The sequence below is a fragment of the Oculina patagonica genome, chromosome 4 (genome assembly GCF_052425735.1).
Source record: "Oculina patagonica isolate OP01 chromosome 4, crgOcupat, whole genome shotgun sequence".
In the NCBI taxonomy this organism is placed as follows: domain Eukaryota; kingdom Metazoa; phylum Cnidaria; class Anthozoa; order Scleractinia; family Oculinidae; genus Oculina; species Oculina patagonica.
The window spans coordinates 26,964,695-26,984,969 of NC_135761.1; the positions used below are offsets into that span (position 1 = coordinate 26,964,695).

General features: G+C 38.7%; 3 protein-coding genes and 1 long non-coding RNA gene across 4 annotated transcripts in view; 1 reads left to right on the forward strand and 3 right to left on the reverse strand.

The window, feature by feature from the left end:
- LOC144652085 (uncharacterized) overlaps positions 1-2,759 on the forward strand; it is a 32,789-nt gene extending 30,030 nt beyond the window's left edge. Inside the window, exon 5 of the mRNA XM_078512119.1 lies at positions 2,217-2,759. Within this exon, the coding sequence (XP_078368245.1) occupies positions 2,217-2,759 (543 nt within the window). The remainder of the gene's footprint in view (positions 1-2,216) is intronic.
- LOC144650049 (polycystin family receptor for egg jelly-like) overlaps positions 1-20,275 on the reverse strand; it is a 145,398-nt gene that overhangs the window by 121,714 nt on the left and 3,409 nt on the right. The gene's annotated exons all lie outside the window — the stretch shown is intronic.
- Positions 1-20,275, reverse strand: part of LOC144650107 (uncharacterized) — a 150,855-nt gene that overhangs the window by 36,469 nt on the left and 94,111 nt on the right. The gene's annotated exons all lie outside the window — the stretch shown is intronic.
- LOC144650097 (uncharacterized) lies at positions 1,058-19,439 on the reverse strand. The gene is made up of 6 exons (XM_078509759.1): positions 19,162-19,439; positions 13,736-13,903; positions 8,183-8,263; positions 7,510-7,601; positions 3,902-4,122; positions 1,058-1,086 (listed from the first exon to the last, which is right to left on the reverse strand). The coding sequence occupies exons 1-5, from the start codon at positions 19,268-19,270 to the stop codon at positions 3,958-3,960; spliced, it is 615 nt and encodes a 204-aa protein (XP_078365885.1). The 5' UTR covers positions 19,271-19,439; the 3' UTR covers positions 1,058-1,086; positions 3,902-3,957.

Below are 20,275 nucleotides of genomic sequence, written 5' to 3' on the forward strand. Positions count from 1 at the left end.
CTCGAATTTTATTTTCAAGTAGTTTGTTTAACTGAAACATCTTTCTTGCATCTATACCAAAATTAACATTCACATCATCAGTTCAGTTCATTCTATTTATTTAACTGTGCGACCGGTACATAGTCCAGAAATTTACTCAATCATTTCTGCGTTACTGAAACACAATGAAAGTGTCCTTAAAAATATAAGTACAAAAATAAAAATAAAAAGGTTTTTGTGCTTTATTTTTCAGGAAAGGATTTTCTCACGGCTTAGAATCGAATTTGTTATTACCGCCAAATAACTCGTGAATGAAATAAGGAGAACTATTACACTATTGTTCAGTGTCGTTTGTCTGCCAACTGCTGAAAAAAGATCAGGCGGAAATTTTTTCTTTTTCCCTTGTTGTTAAAATAATAAAAAATTCTGACTTTTAAGTTATTTAAAGCGGAAATTACTTTTCTTTTTTAGTCTGGGTGAAATATATAAATATCACATACTTTCGGGTGTTAAACGCTGCGCCTTCAAGATTTTCAAGTGAACGAGTATGCAAACTAAAACGCATGTAAAAAGTGCTTTTGATGATACAGCAGGATCAAAGTACGCAGCTTATTAGCGAGCTTTTTTTCCACGTGGTTTGACAAAGAGTTCTTTGGACTTACCATTAAACACTTCATTTAGTACTCTTATAGAGCAGTTTTCAATGAAGCGTCAGTGTGGCCAATCACAAAGAACGCAGACAATCTTATTAAGTTAACTAATCAAAACTCGAAGCAAATACATGTAGCCGGCATGAAGCGCGGGAAAATGTGCACAAGATAGTCACGATTGGTTTTGTTTTAACTCTGATTGGCTGAGAAAGTGACGCAAGTGTTTTAAACCAATCACAAAACGTGGTAATGCAAAACAAATGCAAACGCGAATTACATTCGGCACTCAAGTGAAAACCACTTTATATCAAGCTAGAAATAGCAATATTTGAATACGGTTAACAAACAACATACCCAAACAGACAAAACAAACCTGTTGATGTCGCTAAAGGAGTGGTAGGAGGCCATGAGTAAGGTTGTTTCAAATTAACGGAACTTGGGCTTGCACTTTCATTAACTGTAACAAAACAAGAAACACTTGGTAAATATGCTTTTTACAAGTACCAGTTGTCTCACAGAACCGGCTGAACGGTAAATGGTAGACAAAAATGAGAAAAGATTCGAACTATATAAGGAAATTTTAATGATAAGACTTGATAACAGTGTAAAGTGCAAGAAGGGTCAACAGAAATGCAGAATTAGCGAGAGGGTACAGAAGACGTGAAATAAACACAAAAGCCGTAAGGTCAAAAAAAGTCGGAGCTAATGGAATTCCAACATCCTCGAGTCTGCTTTAGTTCAGCAAAGCGAAAACGCGAAGAAGGACCAACGAAGTACCGGTAACTTCTTACTTTTGAAGACGAAAGTGCAAGCATTCTTTTTTTGGAAAAGAAATTCCTTATAAAAAGATAGGTAACGCCTGCCATAGAGTAACTGAAAGGAAAGATCGCTCAATAACAGCAAAAGGCAAGAGTATTTAGAAGAGGCAAATCTAACCTGTGTTAAGTCCAGTGAAGAAACTAAACTTATCAAACTCATATGAAACCGGTGATATAAATTTATGCGCCCAGTTTAGTTTTGAGCTCAGATTTTCGGTATTCAGGCTTAACCAACAGGTGCTAAAGGCTGAAAAGTTTTCTGCTTGCAGCGCACGGAGTTTGTCAAACCCACCTAAAAGAGCTAAGCCAAGAATGGTAGCTAAAGCTAAGGGATTATTGCCCTTTGCTTTTCTTTCAAAGGCTTTAAATTTAATGATGAAAAGATTGTAGATTTAAAGTCGAAACATTTCGTGCAGATCACATGTTTAGTCAGCAAAGTAAAGTTAAAGGGCAAAAGTGAGACAGGCGTTTCCATCGCGTGGTGTCGCGATGGAAAGCAAACTTGGTCCCAATCATGCGTGCTTATTTGTCGAGGAGCAGATCTTTCAGCAATACAGCGGTAGAAAACCAGACCTCTAAAAATGCTGTATTGACGACATAGTCGGTGCCGCCTCTTTCAAAGAAGATCTTGAAGCATTCGCCACCTTCGTTAATAACTTTCACGTGCACCCCAGCTTGAAATTCACGTGGGTCAGACGATAAGCTCCCGTTCTTGGACGTATTTCTGAAACCATCTGCCAACTGCCTTATTACAACGATCCACCATAAGGAAACAGATTCTCGCTCTTACCTAAATTATTCCTCGTCCCATCCAGTTCGTTGTAAAAATTCAATTGCTTACAGCCATCTCCTACGTCTAAGGCGAATTTGGAGTGAGGATAACGACTTTAAATCTAAGAAGAATGAAATGGCTGGTCTCTTCGCACGCCGCGCCTATCCTCCCGCTGTGATAAATCAGGCACTACAACACGTCAGCACCGTCTCCCGCCAAACAGCCCTGCGATCAAATTCTTCTTCTCCGTCGGGACAACAAACCATCTCCCTTGTCTTGACATACCACCCAGACAAAGAGAAGGTCAGAAACATCATAACCAGGAACTGGGACTTATTGAAGTCCGAATCGGACACCAAGGACATTTTTAATCCGCAAAAATCCTGTGTGTCTATCGCCATGATAGCAATTTGCGTGACTCTTTGGTCCGTTGCGGTCTCTCCACAACCGAATCAAGGTATGAGGAGACAGGAACCTTTGCTTGAAGTCGGCCACGCTGCAGCACCTGTCCACACACCAACGCATCAGGGGGTCAGCTGACAATGCGATATAGGCACACCTGCACGACAAGTAACTTAGTTTACATCATTTCTTGCCGTGCGTGCCCGATGTTCAACATTGGTAAAACGGTCGGTGAAAAAAGGCTAAGGCCTTCCTGTCGTGAGACATTTCAATTCCCCTAGCCACAATGTTAAGGACATGTTCGTGTCCGTTATCTGCGCCGAGTTCAAAACCACGCGGGATCAACGTCGCACAGAAGCAAGGCTAATTTTCCATAACAAGACTATGCATCCAAACGGAAGGAACATTGACTTTGCTTTTCTGTGACATTATAAGCGCGCGCTTATGTATGTCGAAGACGCAATTTAGTTATTTATATCTATGAGCGCGTGCTATCAGTTAACGGCATTTCTACGCTGATGAAGAGACAGAAGTCTCGAAATGTCCGAGAATATGTACTTCAGCGCATTAACAATATTTTTGTTTAGTTTTTGTCATATCATACATGCGCTACACAGTTTTTTTTCCTGATTTGGGTTCTTTTAAGTTAAAAATTAATTTAATTTTAATAATAATTTATACATTTATATAGCGCTAAAACTATAAATATTCTAAAGCGCTGTTTACTATATGTAAAAATAATATAAAAATATAAAAATTAGAATGAACCTACATACAAATCAAACTAGAAACAGTGTGATTGAAAAGCTAAAACGCTTAAACGCGAAATGCTTTCTTAAAAAGAAAAGTCTTCAATTGACTTTTAAAAGTCTCCACTGATAACGCTTTGCGAATGTCAACAGGAAGCTCATTCCACAGGGAGGGGCCTGCCTTGGCAAAGGCTCTTTCCCCAAACGTTTTCAGCATTGTCTTAGGGACAACTAGCATATCATGGCCATCGGAACGCAGATTGTACCGACTAACAGGCTTGGCCTTCAAAAGGCCAGAGATGTAAGGAGCTCGACACTTGAGTTGTCACGGCAATTTTCACAGCATGACAGAGCTTGTACATTATTAATAAGGATATTTTCGCTTTTATCTCCAGAGTAAATGAGTACTCGTGTATTTTTCAACGACAAAAAAAATTGCATTCTCTCTGGGCAACTTCTGATTGTCTTAACAAACAATGATAATGACATCCGTACGCTACGCGGACCTATTGTCGTGATAGCCACATTTACCTTTCAGAAGAAAATATCCATCTTCTGCATCGCAATCCATGCCGACGTCCACACTGCTAGAGCCTTGTTTCAGTAGATGACGTATAAGCTGCAAGACTACCTTCAGAAGCTATTATCTGAATAATCCCTCCTGCTCCACCTCCTAAAATGGCCTCCACATTGTTCTTAGGTTGTCCATTTCCTCCTTCGACACTAAGTTTCCCCTTCTCTTGTATGTGTACCTGTTGGTAAAGAATAGTCATTTTATCAGCATTGAAGATCGGATCCAACTAAATTATATAAATGTATTTCATAGGAAATGTCCATCTATAGACTACTTATAAAAGAGAAATTGCTACTTCACACAGTCAAGCGGAGCACTTTTGACGAACTTTGATGAAAAATTCTTTCGAGTGTCTTTTCTATCGAAACTAAAACTACGGAGAAAAAGAAAAATTAAAATTGTAAAAAAATCTATCCTAATTAAGGTCACGTCACGGTTTATTTATTCATTTATATATTTTCCAAACAAGAAATAACAAAGACAAATACAATAAAAATATTTAAATTATTTACAAAGATAAAGTGGCGAGGAGACCGAAAATAAATTGCGAAGTTTATGTGTGTTTCGGCGACGAGTTGGCTTTACAAATAATTAAATTGGTTGTTAGGATGGCGTTAGGTCGGTAAATAAGTAAAAAAAGCAAGGTAAGAAAAAAGTTATTCATAGTTTGTAATCTTTTTCTTAAGGGCTTTCTTAAAAGAGCAAATCAAATTAGCGTTGATGATTCCGCTGTCAGGGGACTTATAAAGTTTAGGACCTTGGAAAACTTAAAAAATGTCTTAACATTTGTTCGACAATAAGGTTAATGCAAGGCGTGAGAGTTTTTAGTTTTGTAGGTGTGAAATTGGTTGTTCTGCTCTCCTTTGTTTTAACTTAGTTTAATACATACGTGTTGTACACGAGCCTCTGGCTTGGATGTGGAGGGTAACCTCTTTCCGCGTATGTCGACATGTAACTCATTGATTGATTAACTTGATTCCCATAAAATATAGTCAGGTCGGTTAGCGTAATAATCGTTACTTGCGTGATAAAAGCACCGATTTTTGCATGCGGACTCCTTTCTATACTTTATTTAAGTTTATCAGTGGCTCCATCCGAATTATTTTATTTTTTCTTGTAAGTTAAACCAGAACGTTTTTAGCTCATTTGCATATATAATATTCATAAAAGCTGTTCCACAATGTCCATTCGTAAGCGATCGATTAAATGTTGTGATAAAAACCCCAATGTTTGCATGCGGCCTCTCTTCGATACTTGTTTTAAGTTTATTCGTGGCTCCATCCGAATTTTTTTTTATTTTCTTGAAATTTAAACAAGACCGTTTTTAGCTAATTTGCATAAATTCATAAACGCTCAGTTCTGTAATGTTCCCTTTCGTTAGCGGTCAATTAGTTTTTTCGGCTGGTGTCCGTGGCTATTTTGTATAGGAATTTATCGGAGTACTTGATATTGATTGCCGAAAAGGCAAATTGAAGAGAAAACCACGCGATTTCCAGCTTTCAACCCGCAGTCGTTTTTACTGACAAGAGAAAAAAATGCACTGGCTTAAGGCTTGAAAAAATTAACTGTAATATCCTAGACAGGGGTGGATCTAGTGGCGTTGTATTGGGTGGCTAGCTACCCCCTTGATTCAAAAATAAACATAAAAACGTGAAATTATAAGGAGAGTGAAACTCGATAAGGTGTAGAAATCGTTGAAATGTTCGGCTAAAATAAAGTCTGGTGAAGGGATATTTTGCTGAGCATTAGTACAAGTGTTCTAGATTGAATGCCCGTCTTGTGAGTTCAAGCAAAGCATGGTCCGTCAGTGGCATCTTTTCAATGAACGTTTTTTAAGACAGAAAAGTTAAATCATAGATTGGTTAAGGGACAAGGAGGAACTCTCTTTGTCATACACGATGATAATCAGCCGTTCAATATAATTTTACGGAAGTGCTCACCGGTCGGCATCAAGGGACTCAAACGGATGAGAGAGGCTGAATAGGCAATTGTTTCTGTTTCTTTTTTAAATGCCTGCCAAGTCTGCCCTTTCCCCTAAAACTGGATTTGGTGTTACAACCAGATAAAGCGTGAACAAGAAAACAGACCGTTCGCAAGCAGGCAGGGGATACAACTCCATCTTCGTCAAAGTGCTCGCACATGGCTTCTGCTGTCCACTCTTCAAGCTTAGGCGTTCGATCAGGCGTTCTTTTTTTTGCGGCGGGAGGAGAAAAATATTGCAGGTTAGCGTGACCCTTGCATAGGAAATAGAAATTACCAGCTGGTGTAAATGCTGAATGATCCGCTTGCTTCTCGTCAATCTATGTATGTTCAAGTCAATGTAGACAGGCAGAGGCAGTTCACGATTTTATTTTTTTTTCTTTGTCTTGCAGCCAGCGGTAAGGCAAGCTTGGGACTCGTGCTTATCTCCCTTTTTAAACCGTCTCCATCGAAAATTAAGAATATTAAGGTTTTGAGGCTAGATGGTAACGACGCTTCTTGACTATTTTATGGAAACAATCCGTTAAATTTATATGCTTCGTGGCTGAAAATGTATTTTCTTATTATTGAAGCTACCTTAGCCAAAATTTGTGCGTCCACTGTGTAATCTCGTTTCTTCAAGGCTTCTTTATAAGCATGTCCCGCATCCCTCGGCGGCCACAAACTACAAGCGCATAAATACAGTAGAACCCCGGTAACTCGAACTCTGATGGGAAACGAAAAACAGTTCGAGTTGGCGGGGTTTCGAGTTATATTTAATTTGCCAAGTTAATTGATAGTTACTGATATTTCAGCACTTCAGTATTCAGTACCAGTACAGTATTCAGTATTCAGTACTGACAGTGCAAATTAAAGTTATCTCGTCAGAAACTCTATCACGATCATACATGAATTCTTATGATAAGAATGGAAAAAGGCTGTCAAATACGTGATCTGTTCGCTACTCTAATCAATGGGTATCCGTGACGAGTTGCAAGAACCAGAATTCGAGTAATCGGGGTAAATTTGACCCAAATTTTGATCAACGGAAACGAAATTTTGTTCGAGTTAGGCGGGGATTTCGAGTTATCCGACTTCGAGTTAACCGGGTAAAAATAACTGAAAAGTGGGTTCAAAATCCAAGAGAAATTTAAGTTAGTTCGATTTATTATGTAATTTCCATAATAAACATTTTAGAATACTGCTGCAACTAAAAACAAAAATTTTAGCCGCGAAAACTTCAACTTCATGTCTTCAATTTATGTACATTTTGCAACCGACATTTAAGCATAAAACTGCAAATTACTTACGGAGTAGAGAAATATTTCCTTCTGTCCCACTATAATTTAATCAATTCAAAATGGCGTGGTAGCGGTTCTTGAGAGATCGTACGTGGTCAAAATGTTAAGCAAATTTTGCAAATTGCAAGAAAAAATCCAGGTGGAGCCACGGATAAAATTATTTAATAGTCTTTAAAGAATCATTCTGCAAAGTTTGGTGCTTTTATTAACCGTGTCACGATTTCTCCAAAAATTTGCGCTAAGCGACCTAACTAATAGGAGAGTGCAGTCAGTGGTTAGTCATTTTGTGATAGACATTAGTTTACCTTTTGAGATTTGAGGCGAATAAGTCCCCCAGATCCACCAGAACAAACAGTTGAGCTTTTTGCCGTTTGAGCTGAAGCTATAATGGCTGCATCTAAAGTTAGATAAATAAAATGTCAGTTTAGATTGGAGCTACATTAAGAGGTCGACTTACAGCTTTAGAAAAACAGGACTTATATTTTTCGAAGGCTGACCAAACTTCACGCTAGTGTAGTGAGTGAAGTTTTAGTCTGAGATAAACAAGTGCTTATTTATTACTAAACTGATGCACAAGAGAAAAGAACATATGCTTACTTGCTAATAATTAACATGCAAAAATCAAACTGTTTTCAGCCTTGATCGGTTCATGTACGCATAATTACTTACCCAAATCGGTCTATTTAAAAAATACCCTCCTTGTATTATTGGAAAACTGACCATCCGGTAATCTTAGAAAATATTCGGAAGAATTAGGTGATCTTCGACAGAAACTGCTACAAAAGTCTGTCGAGCTCTTCTTCAGAATACGCCTTGAGCTTTACGTTATACCTTTGAGACTTTGGTACTTGAAGAAAGAAAAAGCTTGGTGGGAATAGCTCATGAGCGTTTTAGTTTTCTTCTGGTTCAAAGCAAATATTTGTCTTTTTTTGTAATAGATAATTTGAAACAGATAGCAGAACATTTCAAGGTCATTACTTATGGTAATCTCTCCTTTCTCAGCAACAAGTTCTATGGCTCCGCCTCCAGCTACACTTCCAGAACTGTGCAAGCACGAACCTGAAATGAAAGAGGATCAAACTTAAGAACGCCTTCGCGTTAATATCAACTATACTTGGAAATAGGCCAAAATGAAATTCCTTCAAACTCGGCCTGAATAAAGCCCTAGGGGCACTAGTTACAAAAATATCAGTTTAAGATCAATCGGTTAATTTTTGATTTTTTAACAATTTTTTTCTTCCCAAAGCCCGAAACCGGACAAAATCGAACACAAAAGTAGGGTCCATTCGGAGGCTTCTCCAATCGAAAATAAAATTTTTCATTGAAAACGAATTTCATATCGTATTTGTACCTCCATTCTACTATCTTTAGAAATAATTAGATCGCAATTTGATAAGAAGGCAAATATTTTACAAAATTTTGAAAGTCGCTACCTCAAGACAGCTAAAAATAGGCCAAAATTTACCATATTTTCAACTGCTTTAAAAGCCTCCTGGTACATCGTTTTGCCCAAAACGGCTTAATCAGCCTGAAAGAGCATGTTTTTAACTACAAATCTGTGAAATAAAATTTTTGGGTAATTAAAATCGCGAGCGCTGAGGCGGCGAAGTAAATGCAGCTATCTTCCTAAAAACCCGACCTTTGACCCTGCCGCAACGAAACCGCTAATAACGAGTTGTGACAATCTTTTCCTTATTTTGCGTAGGTTTCTTGTTTTATCGGTTGAAAACATGTATTACGTGATGAATGCAATCTTACTTGATGCATGAAACGCCCAAAAGTCACATATAGACTTCTGTCAGTTGGACAAAATAAAGCACTTCGTTTATAAATACGCATGCCAAAATTTAAACTTGAACGAATTCAATATTGAATTTGGTTTATGCGTTAAACTAGTTAAATCACGGCAATACCCACCTGAATATTCATATTCACAGCGGTGCCATATCCCTGGAATAACGTTGAAAGGGAGCTCAATCAAAACTTTGCAATGTTTGCGACTGATACTAATCGAATTAATGTTAAAATTGTCACGCGCTGATTGTTCATCAGAGGAAAACGAATGTATTGTTTCCACGGGCAACCCCAAAATAGTCACTTCCGTTACATGAGCGATAAAGTTTTTTTTTTCATTATAGGCTGTCTTAAGGATAAACAATATAAAACCTCACTTACAAATTATTTTCTTATTAAGGGACCGTTTTTTTTTATCTAAAGTAAATTAATTTGAAATTGGTTTTCGCTGGAATTTACACAGAATTATTGACAGGTGTCACCAGTTTTCAGATAAATGTTCATTTCAGTATCGAAACTTGCGAGAAAAAGAAATCTTCTTTTAGTTTTCTTATTGAACTGTGATTGCATTTGTTGACATAAGAGAAAAAAAAAGGCGAAAAGTTTAAAGTAAGTAAGTAAGTACGTTTACTCGAAAAAAATTATTGTGTGCGCTCGTTGGCTTGCTGTGGATACGCAAAACATGTTGGCGGTGATTGTGGTTCGAGTACAGAACGACAAGCGAACGATCATGATGAGTGTGTACGACTAGCTGAATGCTGTAAAGATATCAAAGGCCACCTAAAAACTTGCTGTGTTTCTGATTCGTCATTAAATTCAGAGGCAACACTTTTGCTGGCTAGGGCGGGTAAGTGAAACTCAAGTTAATGCAGTTTTTGCATTGTTTACATAATCAATTTTATTTTATTTTGTCTCTGGACATTTTGTTTTCATCTTTCCCTGTTAAAGGTATATTTGATGAAGACGAGTCGAATTTAAATCTAACAGTTTGCCCAAGACACCGCGACGCATTTGGGCTAAGGTGGCGAAAAAAACAGAAAAACCTGCTCAATTCCGACTTCATGGGCAGCGCATAGAAAACCTAATGTAAAGGGGGAGCGAGGGATAACACTTGGGCAGTCCCGTCGCCTTTACAAAGTCAGCACAGTCATAATCCCTGTTGGTTCAAGTAAGTTTTTAAAACTTCTTGTGAGAAATGTTTCGACCTTCACTTTACCCTCACCCGTTGTTTGATAGCCTGTTCCAGGCGTTCGGTTAGTTGGGAAACTTCAAGCGAAAAAATGGGGAGGGGTCTAAGGCGAGGGGGCGCTCCCTCTCCCTCCCCGCCCCCCTCCCCTTATTTTTTTTTTTCGCTCGCCGTTTTTCGCGCTTCCCAACTAACCGAACGCCTGGAACAGGCTAGTTGTTTGATTGAACGCAAATATCCTTTGGTCTCGTCACGCCTTCCTTCCCACATTGGGGAGAAAAGATTGCGTGACGAACTTAAGGATTCAACGAAGGGGCTTTCATTTATTAGTGCTTTGAAGCCAATCTGAAAAATTACTCATAGTACCTTACAAATAACACCCACCTACCAATCCCTTTGATTGGTGAGAAAAATGTCACGTCCCCCATTTTATTTATTGTTTTGATGTAGTATTTTCCCAATAGTGTGTTGTCATGCCCCCCCCCCCCCCCCCTCCCCGGGTTAAGCTTCCCAAATAACATAAACCCACATATACACACACACACTTTCGCTACTCTCCTCTGTGTACCATTAAAGGAAAGCGTTTTGTTTTTAAATGCTTGAAAAGGTTCTCCGATGTGGGTGGGGCGGGGCGCGGTGGATGGAGTGTAATTTTTGTATCGACTCGATTATGGAAAGTCTATTTTACACTGTATGAAACGTGTGAAATGGGTAGAATTGTAAATTAGAATTTTAGGTGGCCTTTGATATCTTTACAGCATTCAGCTAGTCGTACACACTCATCATGATCGTTCGCTTGTCGTTCTGTACTCGAACCACAATCACCGCCAACATGTTTTGCGTATCCACAGCAAGCCAACGAGCGCACACAATAATTTTTTCGAGTAAACGTACTTACTTACTTACTTTAAACTTTTCGCCTTTTTTTCTCTTATATCAACAAATGCAATCACAGTTCAATAAGAAAACTAAAAGAAGATTTCTTTTTCTCGCAAGTTTCGATACTGAAATGAACATTTATCTGAAAACTGGTGACACCTGTCAATAATTCTGTGTAAATTCCAGCGAAAACCAATTTCAAATTAATTTACTTTAGATAAAAAAAAACGGTCCCTTAATAAGAAAATAATTTGTAAGTGAGGTTTTATATTGTTTATCCTTAAGACAGCCTATAATGAAAAAAAAAACTTTATCGCTCATGTAACGGAAGTGACTATTTTGGGGTTGCCCGTGGAAACAATACATTCGTTTTCCTCTGATGAACAATCAGCGCGTGACAATTTTAACATTAATTCGATTAGTATCAGTCGCAAACATTGCAAAGTTTTGATTGAGCTCCCTTTCAACGTTATTCCAGGGATATGGCACCGCTGTGAATATGAATATTCAGGTGGGTATTGCCGTGATTTAACTAGTTTAACGCATAAACCAAATTCAATATTGAATTCGTTCAAGTTTAAATTTTGGCATGCGTATTTATAAACGAAGTGCTTTATTTTGTCCAACTGACAGAAGTCTATATGTGACTTTTGGGCGTTTCATGCATCAAGTAAGATTGCATTCATCACGTAATACATGTTTTCAACCGATAAAACAAGAAACCTACGCAAAATAAGGAAAAGATTGTCACAACTCGTTATTAGCGGTTTCGTTGCGGCAGGGTCAAAGGTCGGGTTTTTAGGAAGATAGCTGCATTTACTTCGCCGCCTCAGCGCTCGCGATTTTAATTACCCAAAAATTTTATTTCACAGATTTGTAGTTAAAAACATGCTCTTTCAGGCTGATTAAGCCGTTTTGGGCAAAACGATGTACCAGGAGGCTTTTAAAGCAGTTGAAAATATGGTAAATTTTGGCCTATTTTTAGCTGTCTTGAGGTAGCGACTTTCAAAATTTTGTAAAATATTTGCCTTCTTATCAAATTGCGATCTAATTATTTCTAAAGATAGTAGAATGGAGGTACAAATACGATATGAAATTCGTTTTCAATGAAAAATTTTATTTTCGATTGGAGAAGCCTCCGAATTGATCCTACTTTTGTGTTCGATTTTGTCCGGTTTCGGGCTTTGGGAAGAAAAAAATTGTTAAAAAATCAAAAATTAACCGATTGATCTTAAACTGATATTTTTGTAACTAGTGCCCCTAGGGCTTTATTCAGGCCGAGTTTGAAGGAATTTCATTTTGGCCTATTTCCAAGTATAGTTGATATTAACGCGAAGGCGTTCTTAATAGTTAAAAGCACTTATTAAACTTACTAGTTTGTTTTATTTCTTTGGTAGAAGCCTTTCATATTGTTTGCAAAAGAATCGACTCGGAAACGGAATTAAACACGCACTTCTGATTAAAAAAACCACCGTTAAGAATAAATGCGATTAAAACTTTATTCTTCTCATAACGTAACGGCTGTATTGGCTAACAAAATGGACTAATAATTGTCAAAAACACGAAGTCCAAGAGCACTGGAGGACCACATATGAATCAAAAGAATTAATTAACCGATAAAACAGTGATCTAGTAGTCTAGTAGCGATTTTTCCTTGACCTTGAAATTGATGCTTTCGATTGGTCAGGTAAATTTTTCGGTGATTTTCGTTTGCCCAGAATGCATGATAATAATAATTGCTGACCGATGTGCATGGTGGATTATTAAACAATTATTCACCGAATAAGTGGAAGTAAATATTCACCACATTCACCGACACTGAGGTGAATAACTGTTTTGTATACAGCTATTTCAATAAACGTTGTCGGGTTAAAGCTTAAAGCTAAAAGGAAAGACCACATGGCATTCTGGGTATTCACTACAAATTTGCATATAAGCTTCATTAAATTTACAAATTTGTATTTCGCGCGTGAAGAATTCACGAGTTTGTTTTTCCTCTCTGGAGGCCTTTCTGCAGCTTTACTTTCACTGTCGCTTGGCTCTGAGTTTTGAAAATTCGTCTTAAATTCAGTGTGGCTAAAAGCACCTTGTTTCACATGTCTGAAGAAAGAGAAAACGTGCAAATTCGCGTTTGTCATGTCACTATATATTATAATATTTAACACGCGCAAAATGCTCTCTTCTTCTACCCATACTGCCTTTCAGTCTTGTTTTTAAGCTTTGATCCGGACAACGTTTACTGAAATAGCTGTATACCACACAAGTTGAATAACTAGCGGACAAAAACATCACTTTCGGTAAACAAAGTGACGCGCGAAGGCAGTTAGTTTCTCTTTAGCTGCTCGGAGGTGAATAGTACTTTCTAATCACCTCCGAGTTAACTAATCAGCGCGCGCGAAAACACTTTTTACTTGTGTGCTATATGCTAAAACAACTATTCACCTCAGTGTCGGTGGCTAGTGGTGGATCAAACCGCGCCGCGAAGGGGAACAATAAGATAATAAAGTCTGACTAGTCTATTGCTCTTAAGGATAACAATTTTCTCGCGCGCGTTGCTCGGAGGTGAATAGCAAAGGATAATTGGAGTTTGTGTAGCCAATCAGCGCGCGCCAAAAACGCTATCCACTGTTTCAGTATATAGTAAAAAAAAGTTATAATCAACAATATCTAACCTCCGCTTCCTCCTAGCAGTGATTTGGTGTTGTTTTGATCGTATGATGGACCTGACTGTAGGAAGCTGGAGAAAGACTGCGCCTTTCCTCCATGGCTGGACCCAGGTATACATTGGCCCAACACTGGATAATTTGGTTTCGATATTTTTAATCCTCCAGGACCAAGACCTGTAAAAGTGTTCAAAAAACTTGAAAATTTATTTTTGGGGGGGCAATAAATCAGGGGACTACCTATACGGATGCTACATAACATATTGCATACGAATTTGATTTCAGGTACCCTGAATACCAGAGGATTTGACACGAGCACAAAGAGTTGACCGAAACCAAAAACCGCGAATGAAAAGGCTCTGGCGCCCAGGGTAGATTTCATGGTTAGAAATGCTGAAGAGTAGCCCTTGAAACACGCAGAACCGATAACTTGACCGAAGTAGCGAAAGGGATACGAATAAGTGGATTGATAGCAGATCTGAACAGATCTTAAAGATTTTTTATCATTAAGTGACACAAACTTCTCGATTAAAATTTCCGAGTTCTTCCAACAGGAGTCAAAGGCTTGACCTTCCGCAGGCCAGTCAAACGCTATACGATTGAGCCACAGGGAATTTGTGAGAGCAAGGCCGTATAACTACTTTCGCTTCAAATGTGACAGATTTCCCGTGTACTGCTAGGATCAGTTTTGTCGATGAACGAGAAATGAAGGTATGGAGCTGTTTCGAAAAAGGGGGGTCTGGGTCTGTCATGGCCGTGTAAAGACGTTTCTGAGATCGCTCCCGCTCGTTTCGACTATTTTGCAACTGTTTGTATAGAAGAGATTATCAGTGTTTTGAAACGTAAAACAAGAGGAAGCAGCAGCAGCAGCTCCGAGTGCTCCGACGCCAAATGAAAAGAAACCGCGTTCTCCGTTAGAGACAACCGACGAGATCAACATGGCGCTCGAAATGGCTGAAGATCTTGGCTCGTAAATCCAGCTAGTTCTCCAAAAGCTCAGCGGTCTTGAGAGCACGGTAGAAGGAGTGCTTCAAAAATTCAACGCCTTAGAATCCTCCGTAAAAACTATACAAGCAGAAGTTACCACACTCAGCGCTAAAACCAGCGCTGTTGAGAAGTCAGTTGGAGTGATGGACAATAGCCTGAAGTTTTTAAACAAGGAGGTGGAAGAGTATTGACTACTTGTAGTGTATTGACTACTTGTAGACAAAATTTTAGAAAAATCTGTAAGAGCGTTTTAGAGTAAATCTAGCATGAATTTTTTTGCAATATTTTGAAGTTTCATACAATCTACAGTCAATATATTTCAAAAAATAACGCAAAAACTCGTTCGCTCTTAGTTATTGGTATTTGATGGTGTCATTTTAAATAACTGCACTCAAATACTACGAAACGATCAAAAAGCGCCTATTTCACATTAAAACGGGATTTTTCTGAAAACTTCATTCTTGCTTTACTTGAAAACGCTCTTACAGATTTTTCTAAAATTTCGTCAGTAGTTAGTCAATCTACTGAACGTTAACATATCAAAAAATGAATACCAAGAGTCAATCTAGATTTCGAGAAAAAACAAGCTTGTTTGAAATCAAATCTTATATATGAAGTGTGACCCTCTGAGCGGTACTACCTTCTTACATAGTACCGGTCAGAGGGACAACAACACAAAAAAATTTTATATACAAAAATGTTCCAATAATCTCTGATCTAGCAGACACCTAAACAGCAAAGCCTATGATTGTTTAAAAAAAAATCCAAGCAAGACTTTACGGGGGTAATATACTTATATATGAAGTGCGACCCTCTGAGCGGTACTACCTTCTAAGTTCTTACATAGTACCGGTCAAGCGAACTGATCTCCTTCCTATATAGTAGAACGAATTCTTTTCAAACGAGCCTCTAAGTGCTCGTGAAATCCGATTTCCAACCTAGCATATTTAAAAAAAACATACTTTTCTTCGTATATCTTCCTTCCTCCTCGATGCGAGTTTGTAGACAATAAAACAAGTCAAGAATGAGACGCCATATTGGATTTACCGAGAAATTTCCGAGAGCCAGCCGAGTCGGAAAGTCATCTCCAGTACTTCTCGGCTGTCCCTCTGAGCGGTCCTATTTAGGCACAACCAATTTTCCCGCGTCCTCATACTATCACTTTGTTTGCATCAAACTGAAATGTCCAGTCGATTTAAACTCAAAAAAGAATTTAATAAAACAATTATTCTATTCGCCCTTGTTGGATACGAGTCGTTATAGCCAACGAGGCGCGAAGCGCCGAGTTGGGTATTTACCACCTCGTATCCAACGATGGCTCATAGAATAATTGTTAAATAAACGATTCTTCTTCTTCTACTCGGCAGATATCTGCGTATCTGTTGTGGCCACTTGCCGCCGATATAAACTAGTAATAATCATGGATTAGCGGAGTGCGTTCGAGACAATTTTGTGCGCCTTTTATTCGCCCGCTTTATACTATTGACCTCCAAAGACGCGAACACAAGCACATCGTAGAACATAGGCAACTACGTTGTTTATGCAAATCTTTTCTGCGCACGGTAATTCATGTCGCAATAATTAAGCGCGCGCTGATGGTCGCCGTTGCGTTAACTTCGCTTGCAGCTTTTAAATGGCCGGTAAACCCCGATTTTTTTTGATGGACGGCTTTCTCTTCCAATTTTCAGCAAATTGTAACAAAAATCAATGAGGGAAGTGTAAAATTTTCAATTTTTCTGTCCATGCGGCGTCGAATACTCACTGAATCATGCTTTATCGCAGCTTTTAGGCGGGTGCAAATGTGTCATCGCTAAATGACAAGATTTACTTTAAGGAACGTCACTAGCTGAATCAATTTTAATACTAAATCAATATAAACAATATTAGGAAGAGAAAATTGTATTTCAGGGATTTTAGGGTGGTCTTTTGGAAATCTAATCTCCGCAACGAATTGATTGACCCCCCAATTTTTTTATTATTTACGACATGGGTAACTCTAATCTCACAGCGGTGAAAGTTTTACAAAAAAAGTCAATGTGGGAAGATTTTCGCCATCTGCATGAGGCCATCTGCATGAGGTCGAGATCACTTGTAGCAGTCCAAAAAGTCTGAAACGGTTATGGCATCGGGCGATCGATACCCGCGGGACTGACGTCGGACAAATTACGCGATTAGTATGCGCTCTCCTTCGTCGAACGCAACAATCCGGTAGATATGTTTTGAGGCACACTTGCCGCAAACTCGCTAGATATATTTTGAGACCACAGGCCGTAACGTGGTCATGTTGCTTAATGACTGCTGAGTACAATGGCTGATCAGGACGCACTTCCTTTTACATGACACGCCGAAACAAGAAGGTTGACACTACATGACTAGCGAGAAGGTTGGCACTACATGACGACTACTACTACTACAACAAAACGACACTTTCACGTTTGATGTATTTACCAGACGTCGCACACACCTCCCAACCTCAACACCTCTCAACACATTACGACTAAATTGAAAAAACAGGTAGTAAAATTTAATTTACCAACAGTAGGTTTAACCGTGCAAATCGAAGCTCCAGTGAAGGTCCAAGTTGATACGTGCGATGTCGTGTGCGAAGCTTGTGTGCGGTAAGTCAACGTGTGTACGCGCATTAAATCGAGGTCGATAACATGAAAGCGAGGCATTTTTGCTAACTCCAAAATTTCCCCTGGTTTACGCAGGACTCCCAGTATGTGCACAGGACACCACACGAAATTAGGAATGCGTTCTCCTTCGTCGAACGCAAATAGACACAACAACGACGCGTTTATCGACATCTCTCTCGCTAACAAAACTTGAAATGTTATCATCGCCTAAATCCAGAATTAAATAAAGGTAGGGTAGGAAGAGTCTGCGTTCGAGCCTAGTGGCCCATCAGACCGGAGCTTATCTTGGTTTGAAGCGACAAGGAGTATCTATTCCCCCTAGGGCCCGTTTCTGGAAATTCCCGGAAACTTTTCGGTCCTGCAAAGCCATTTTTAGTTTTCAATATCTTGAAAACAGAGAAATGTATATACCTGCAGCTTTGTATGGAGGGAACCACTGTTCATATTGAAAATATGTGAATAAAACAGCTCTGTATAATCATAGGGTTTGAAATTTTGTAATGGCTTTCCGGATGCGAAGACTTTCCTTCGGGACCTTCGAGAAACGGTGGGATCCTAGTCCATCTCAGGGTTACCCCCAGCATTAATTTTGCCGGTACCCATTTATACACCTGGGTGGAAGAGGCACTGTGAGGGTAAAGTGTCTTCTTGCCCAAGAACACAACGAAATGCCCGGGCCAGGGTTCGACGCCGGACCGCTCGATCCGTAATCCAGCGCACTAATCATTAGACCACCTCGACTTCTAAAAACTGACTAGGGAGCTCCGCTTTTAGGCTAGCCTTAATCTATATATTAATACTGTGAAAGTTCTATGAACAGCAAGAAAAGAAAATCAAGAGAATCGGAGGGGTTAGGCTTCAGTCCCCTATGTGAAGGGTGTTTCCGAGAGAGATCAGTGTGTACTCAGCAAAGAAAACATTAAGACCACGTCCAAATCCGTTAAACATCAGGCAGCATTTTTAAGAGCGGAAAGACCGCGCCGTTGTAGGCAATAGGGAAGAACGCCTTTTCTGGAAGCTTTGCCTTCTATCCAAGACTACACCTCCGTAAACGAAGAAATACAATTCCCACACGTTTATTTCCGTCTAGCAGGATCCCTGAAGACCAGCGGCAAATAAGAACCGATTATGCTGATTATGCATGTAGTGACACTGTTTCAAACTAACTCTGACCATCATCATCATCATCATCAAAACCTTTATTTACACACGATAGGGTTTAAAGCACAATGCTTGTGGGGTCGTGTATTATACTTAATATTACAAAATACTAATAAACTAATAGATTTCTAAATTACAACTAAATGCTTATATACTAAATTGGATCGTATCTACTATAAAAATAAATAATTACATAACAATGACGAAGGCAACGGAGTTCCGAAAATTTAGTTTCTTAAAAGTTTTATAAGATCATTTTAACATTTCTTATATCAATTTCAAAAAGTTTTTTTTAAGTTAACAGCATTTCTGTATGTTTTTTTTTTTTCATTATTAGATCCATTGGTAGCAAAAGAGTTCCTAAGATTTCCTTAGCGAAAAAGTCATCTCTTGTGACTATAGATCGTGGTTAATCAGGCATGAAGGATCAGTGCCGGCTTCGATTTAGTGAAAAACAGCAAATGAAGGCTTGATGCGATAACAGAAAAGTTTTCATACCTTAAATAAAAGAAATGTGTGTGATGATCAGATATGATATTCTGACCTTCCCGGGGGCTTCATCAACTCTCATCCTCGTTTGGCCCGGGCTTTACATGAAAAAGCCGTCTACAACTGAGAAAGAAAACGGGATATCTGTAAGGCTCTCCTTACCTGTATATACTGCTTTCTTTGGCAAATATGGTCCAGTCATTACTGGAGAAGACGGTTGTGTGAATCCTCCAAGACATGTTGTATTGAACACCGCCTCCCCGCAAGTCATGTTGACATCAGTTTGTATTGAAATGTTTCCATTCAGACTTGTTATACTAAGAGCATACTTCCCGAATACTTCAACTATTGAACCGCTCCTGAACTCAATATTACCACTGAATGTTATGTTGGCGACAAGATGGCTGCCATATAAGGAGCTTCTGGTTTGAAATGATGAGTTGTAACTGCAACTTGTACAATTAATGAATGGAACAGTCGTGTTAATCTGCAGTACTTCACCGGAGGTAAGAACAAGACCTAAAACGAAAAAAACATTAATCAGAATATGGAATCCCTCCCAACTAAAAATTTGGACTGGTAGCACATTCAACTTCGTTTGGTGTAGAAAAACAAATTAAAGCTTTCCACCTTTGGCAAAAGGTAAGAACAATTTTTTTCGACCTCTTTAAACTCGACCAGTGGAGGGGGAATACCCCAGTGAAGGGGGAATACTCCGCCAAAAAAAAATGTTTTTGCTTAAAGTGGTGGACAATATGGCTTTCATGTTAGGCTCGTGATGTTTAAACGTCATCCAATTTGGAAACCTTTCTATGCCAAATATCATTCATGATTAGAAGTGGAATAGGAGTAAAGTTAGGTTCGGCTGGACTCGTGTTGAGAAAAGTCGAATTTTATTTTCGAGTAGTTTGTGTCACTGATACATCTTTCTCGCACCTACACATCATCAGTTCATTTTATTATATCAACTGCGCGACCGGTACATAGTCCAGAAATTTACTCAATCACTTCTGCGTTACTGAAACACAATGAAAGTATCCTTAAAAATATAAGTACCAAACTATAAAGTAAAAGGTTTTTGTTCTTTATTTTTCAGGGAAGGATTTTCTTCTCACGGCTTAGAATTTGTTATTACCGCCAAATAACTCGTGAATGAAATAAGGAGAACTACTGCACTATCTCCAGTGTCGTTTGTCTGCCAACTGCTGAAAAAAGACCAGGCGGAAAATTTTTCTTTTTTATTTTCCCTTGTAAATGTATAAACATAATGAAAAAA

Coding starts and splice junctions, on each gene's coding strand:
- LOC144650097 (XM_078509759.1), bottom strand. CDS start 19,270: ATGACTTGCGGGGAGGCGGTGTTCAATACAACATGTCTTGGAGGATTC. Junction 7,602..8,182: donor GAAAGGAGAGATTACCATAA/GTAATGACCTTG, acceptor ATCTAACTTTAG/ATGCAGCCATTATAGCTTCA. Junction 4,123..7,509: donor TTCGCCTCAAATCTCAAAAG/GTAAACTAATGT, acceptor CTTTACCAACAG/GTACACATACAAGAGAAGGG.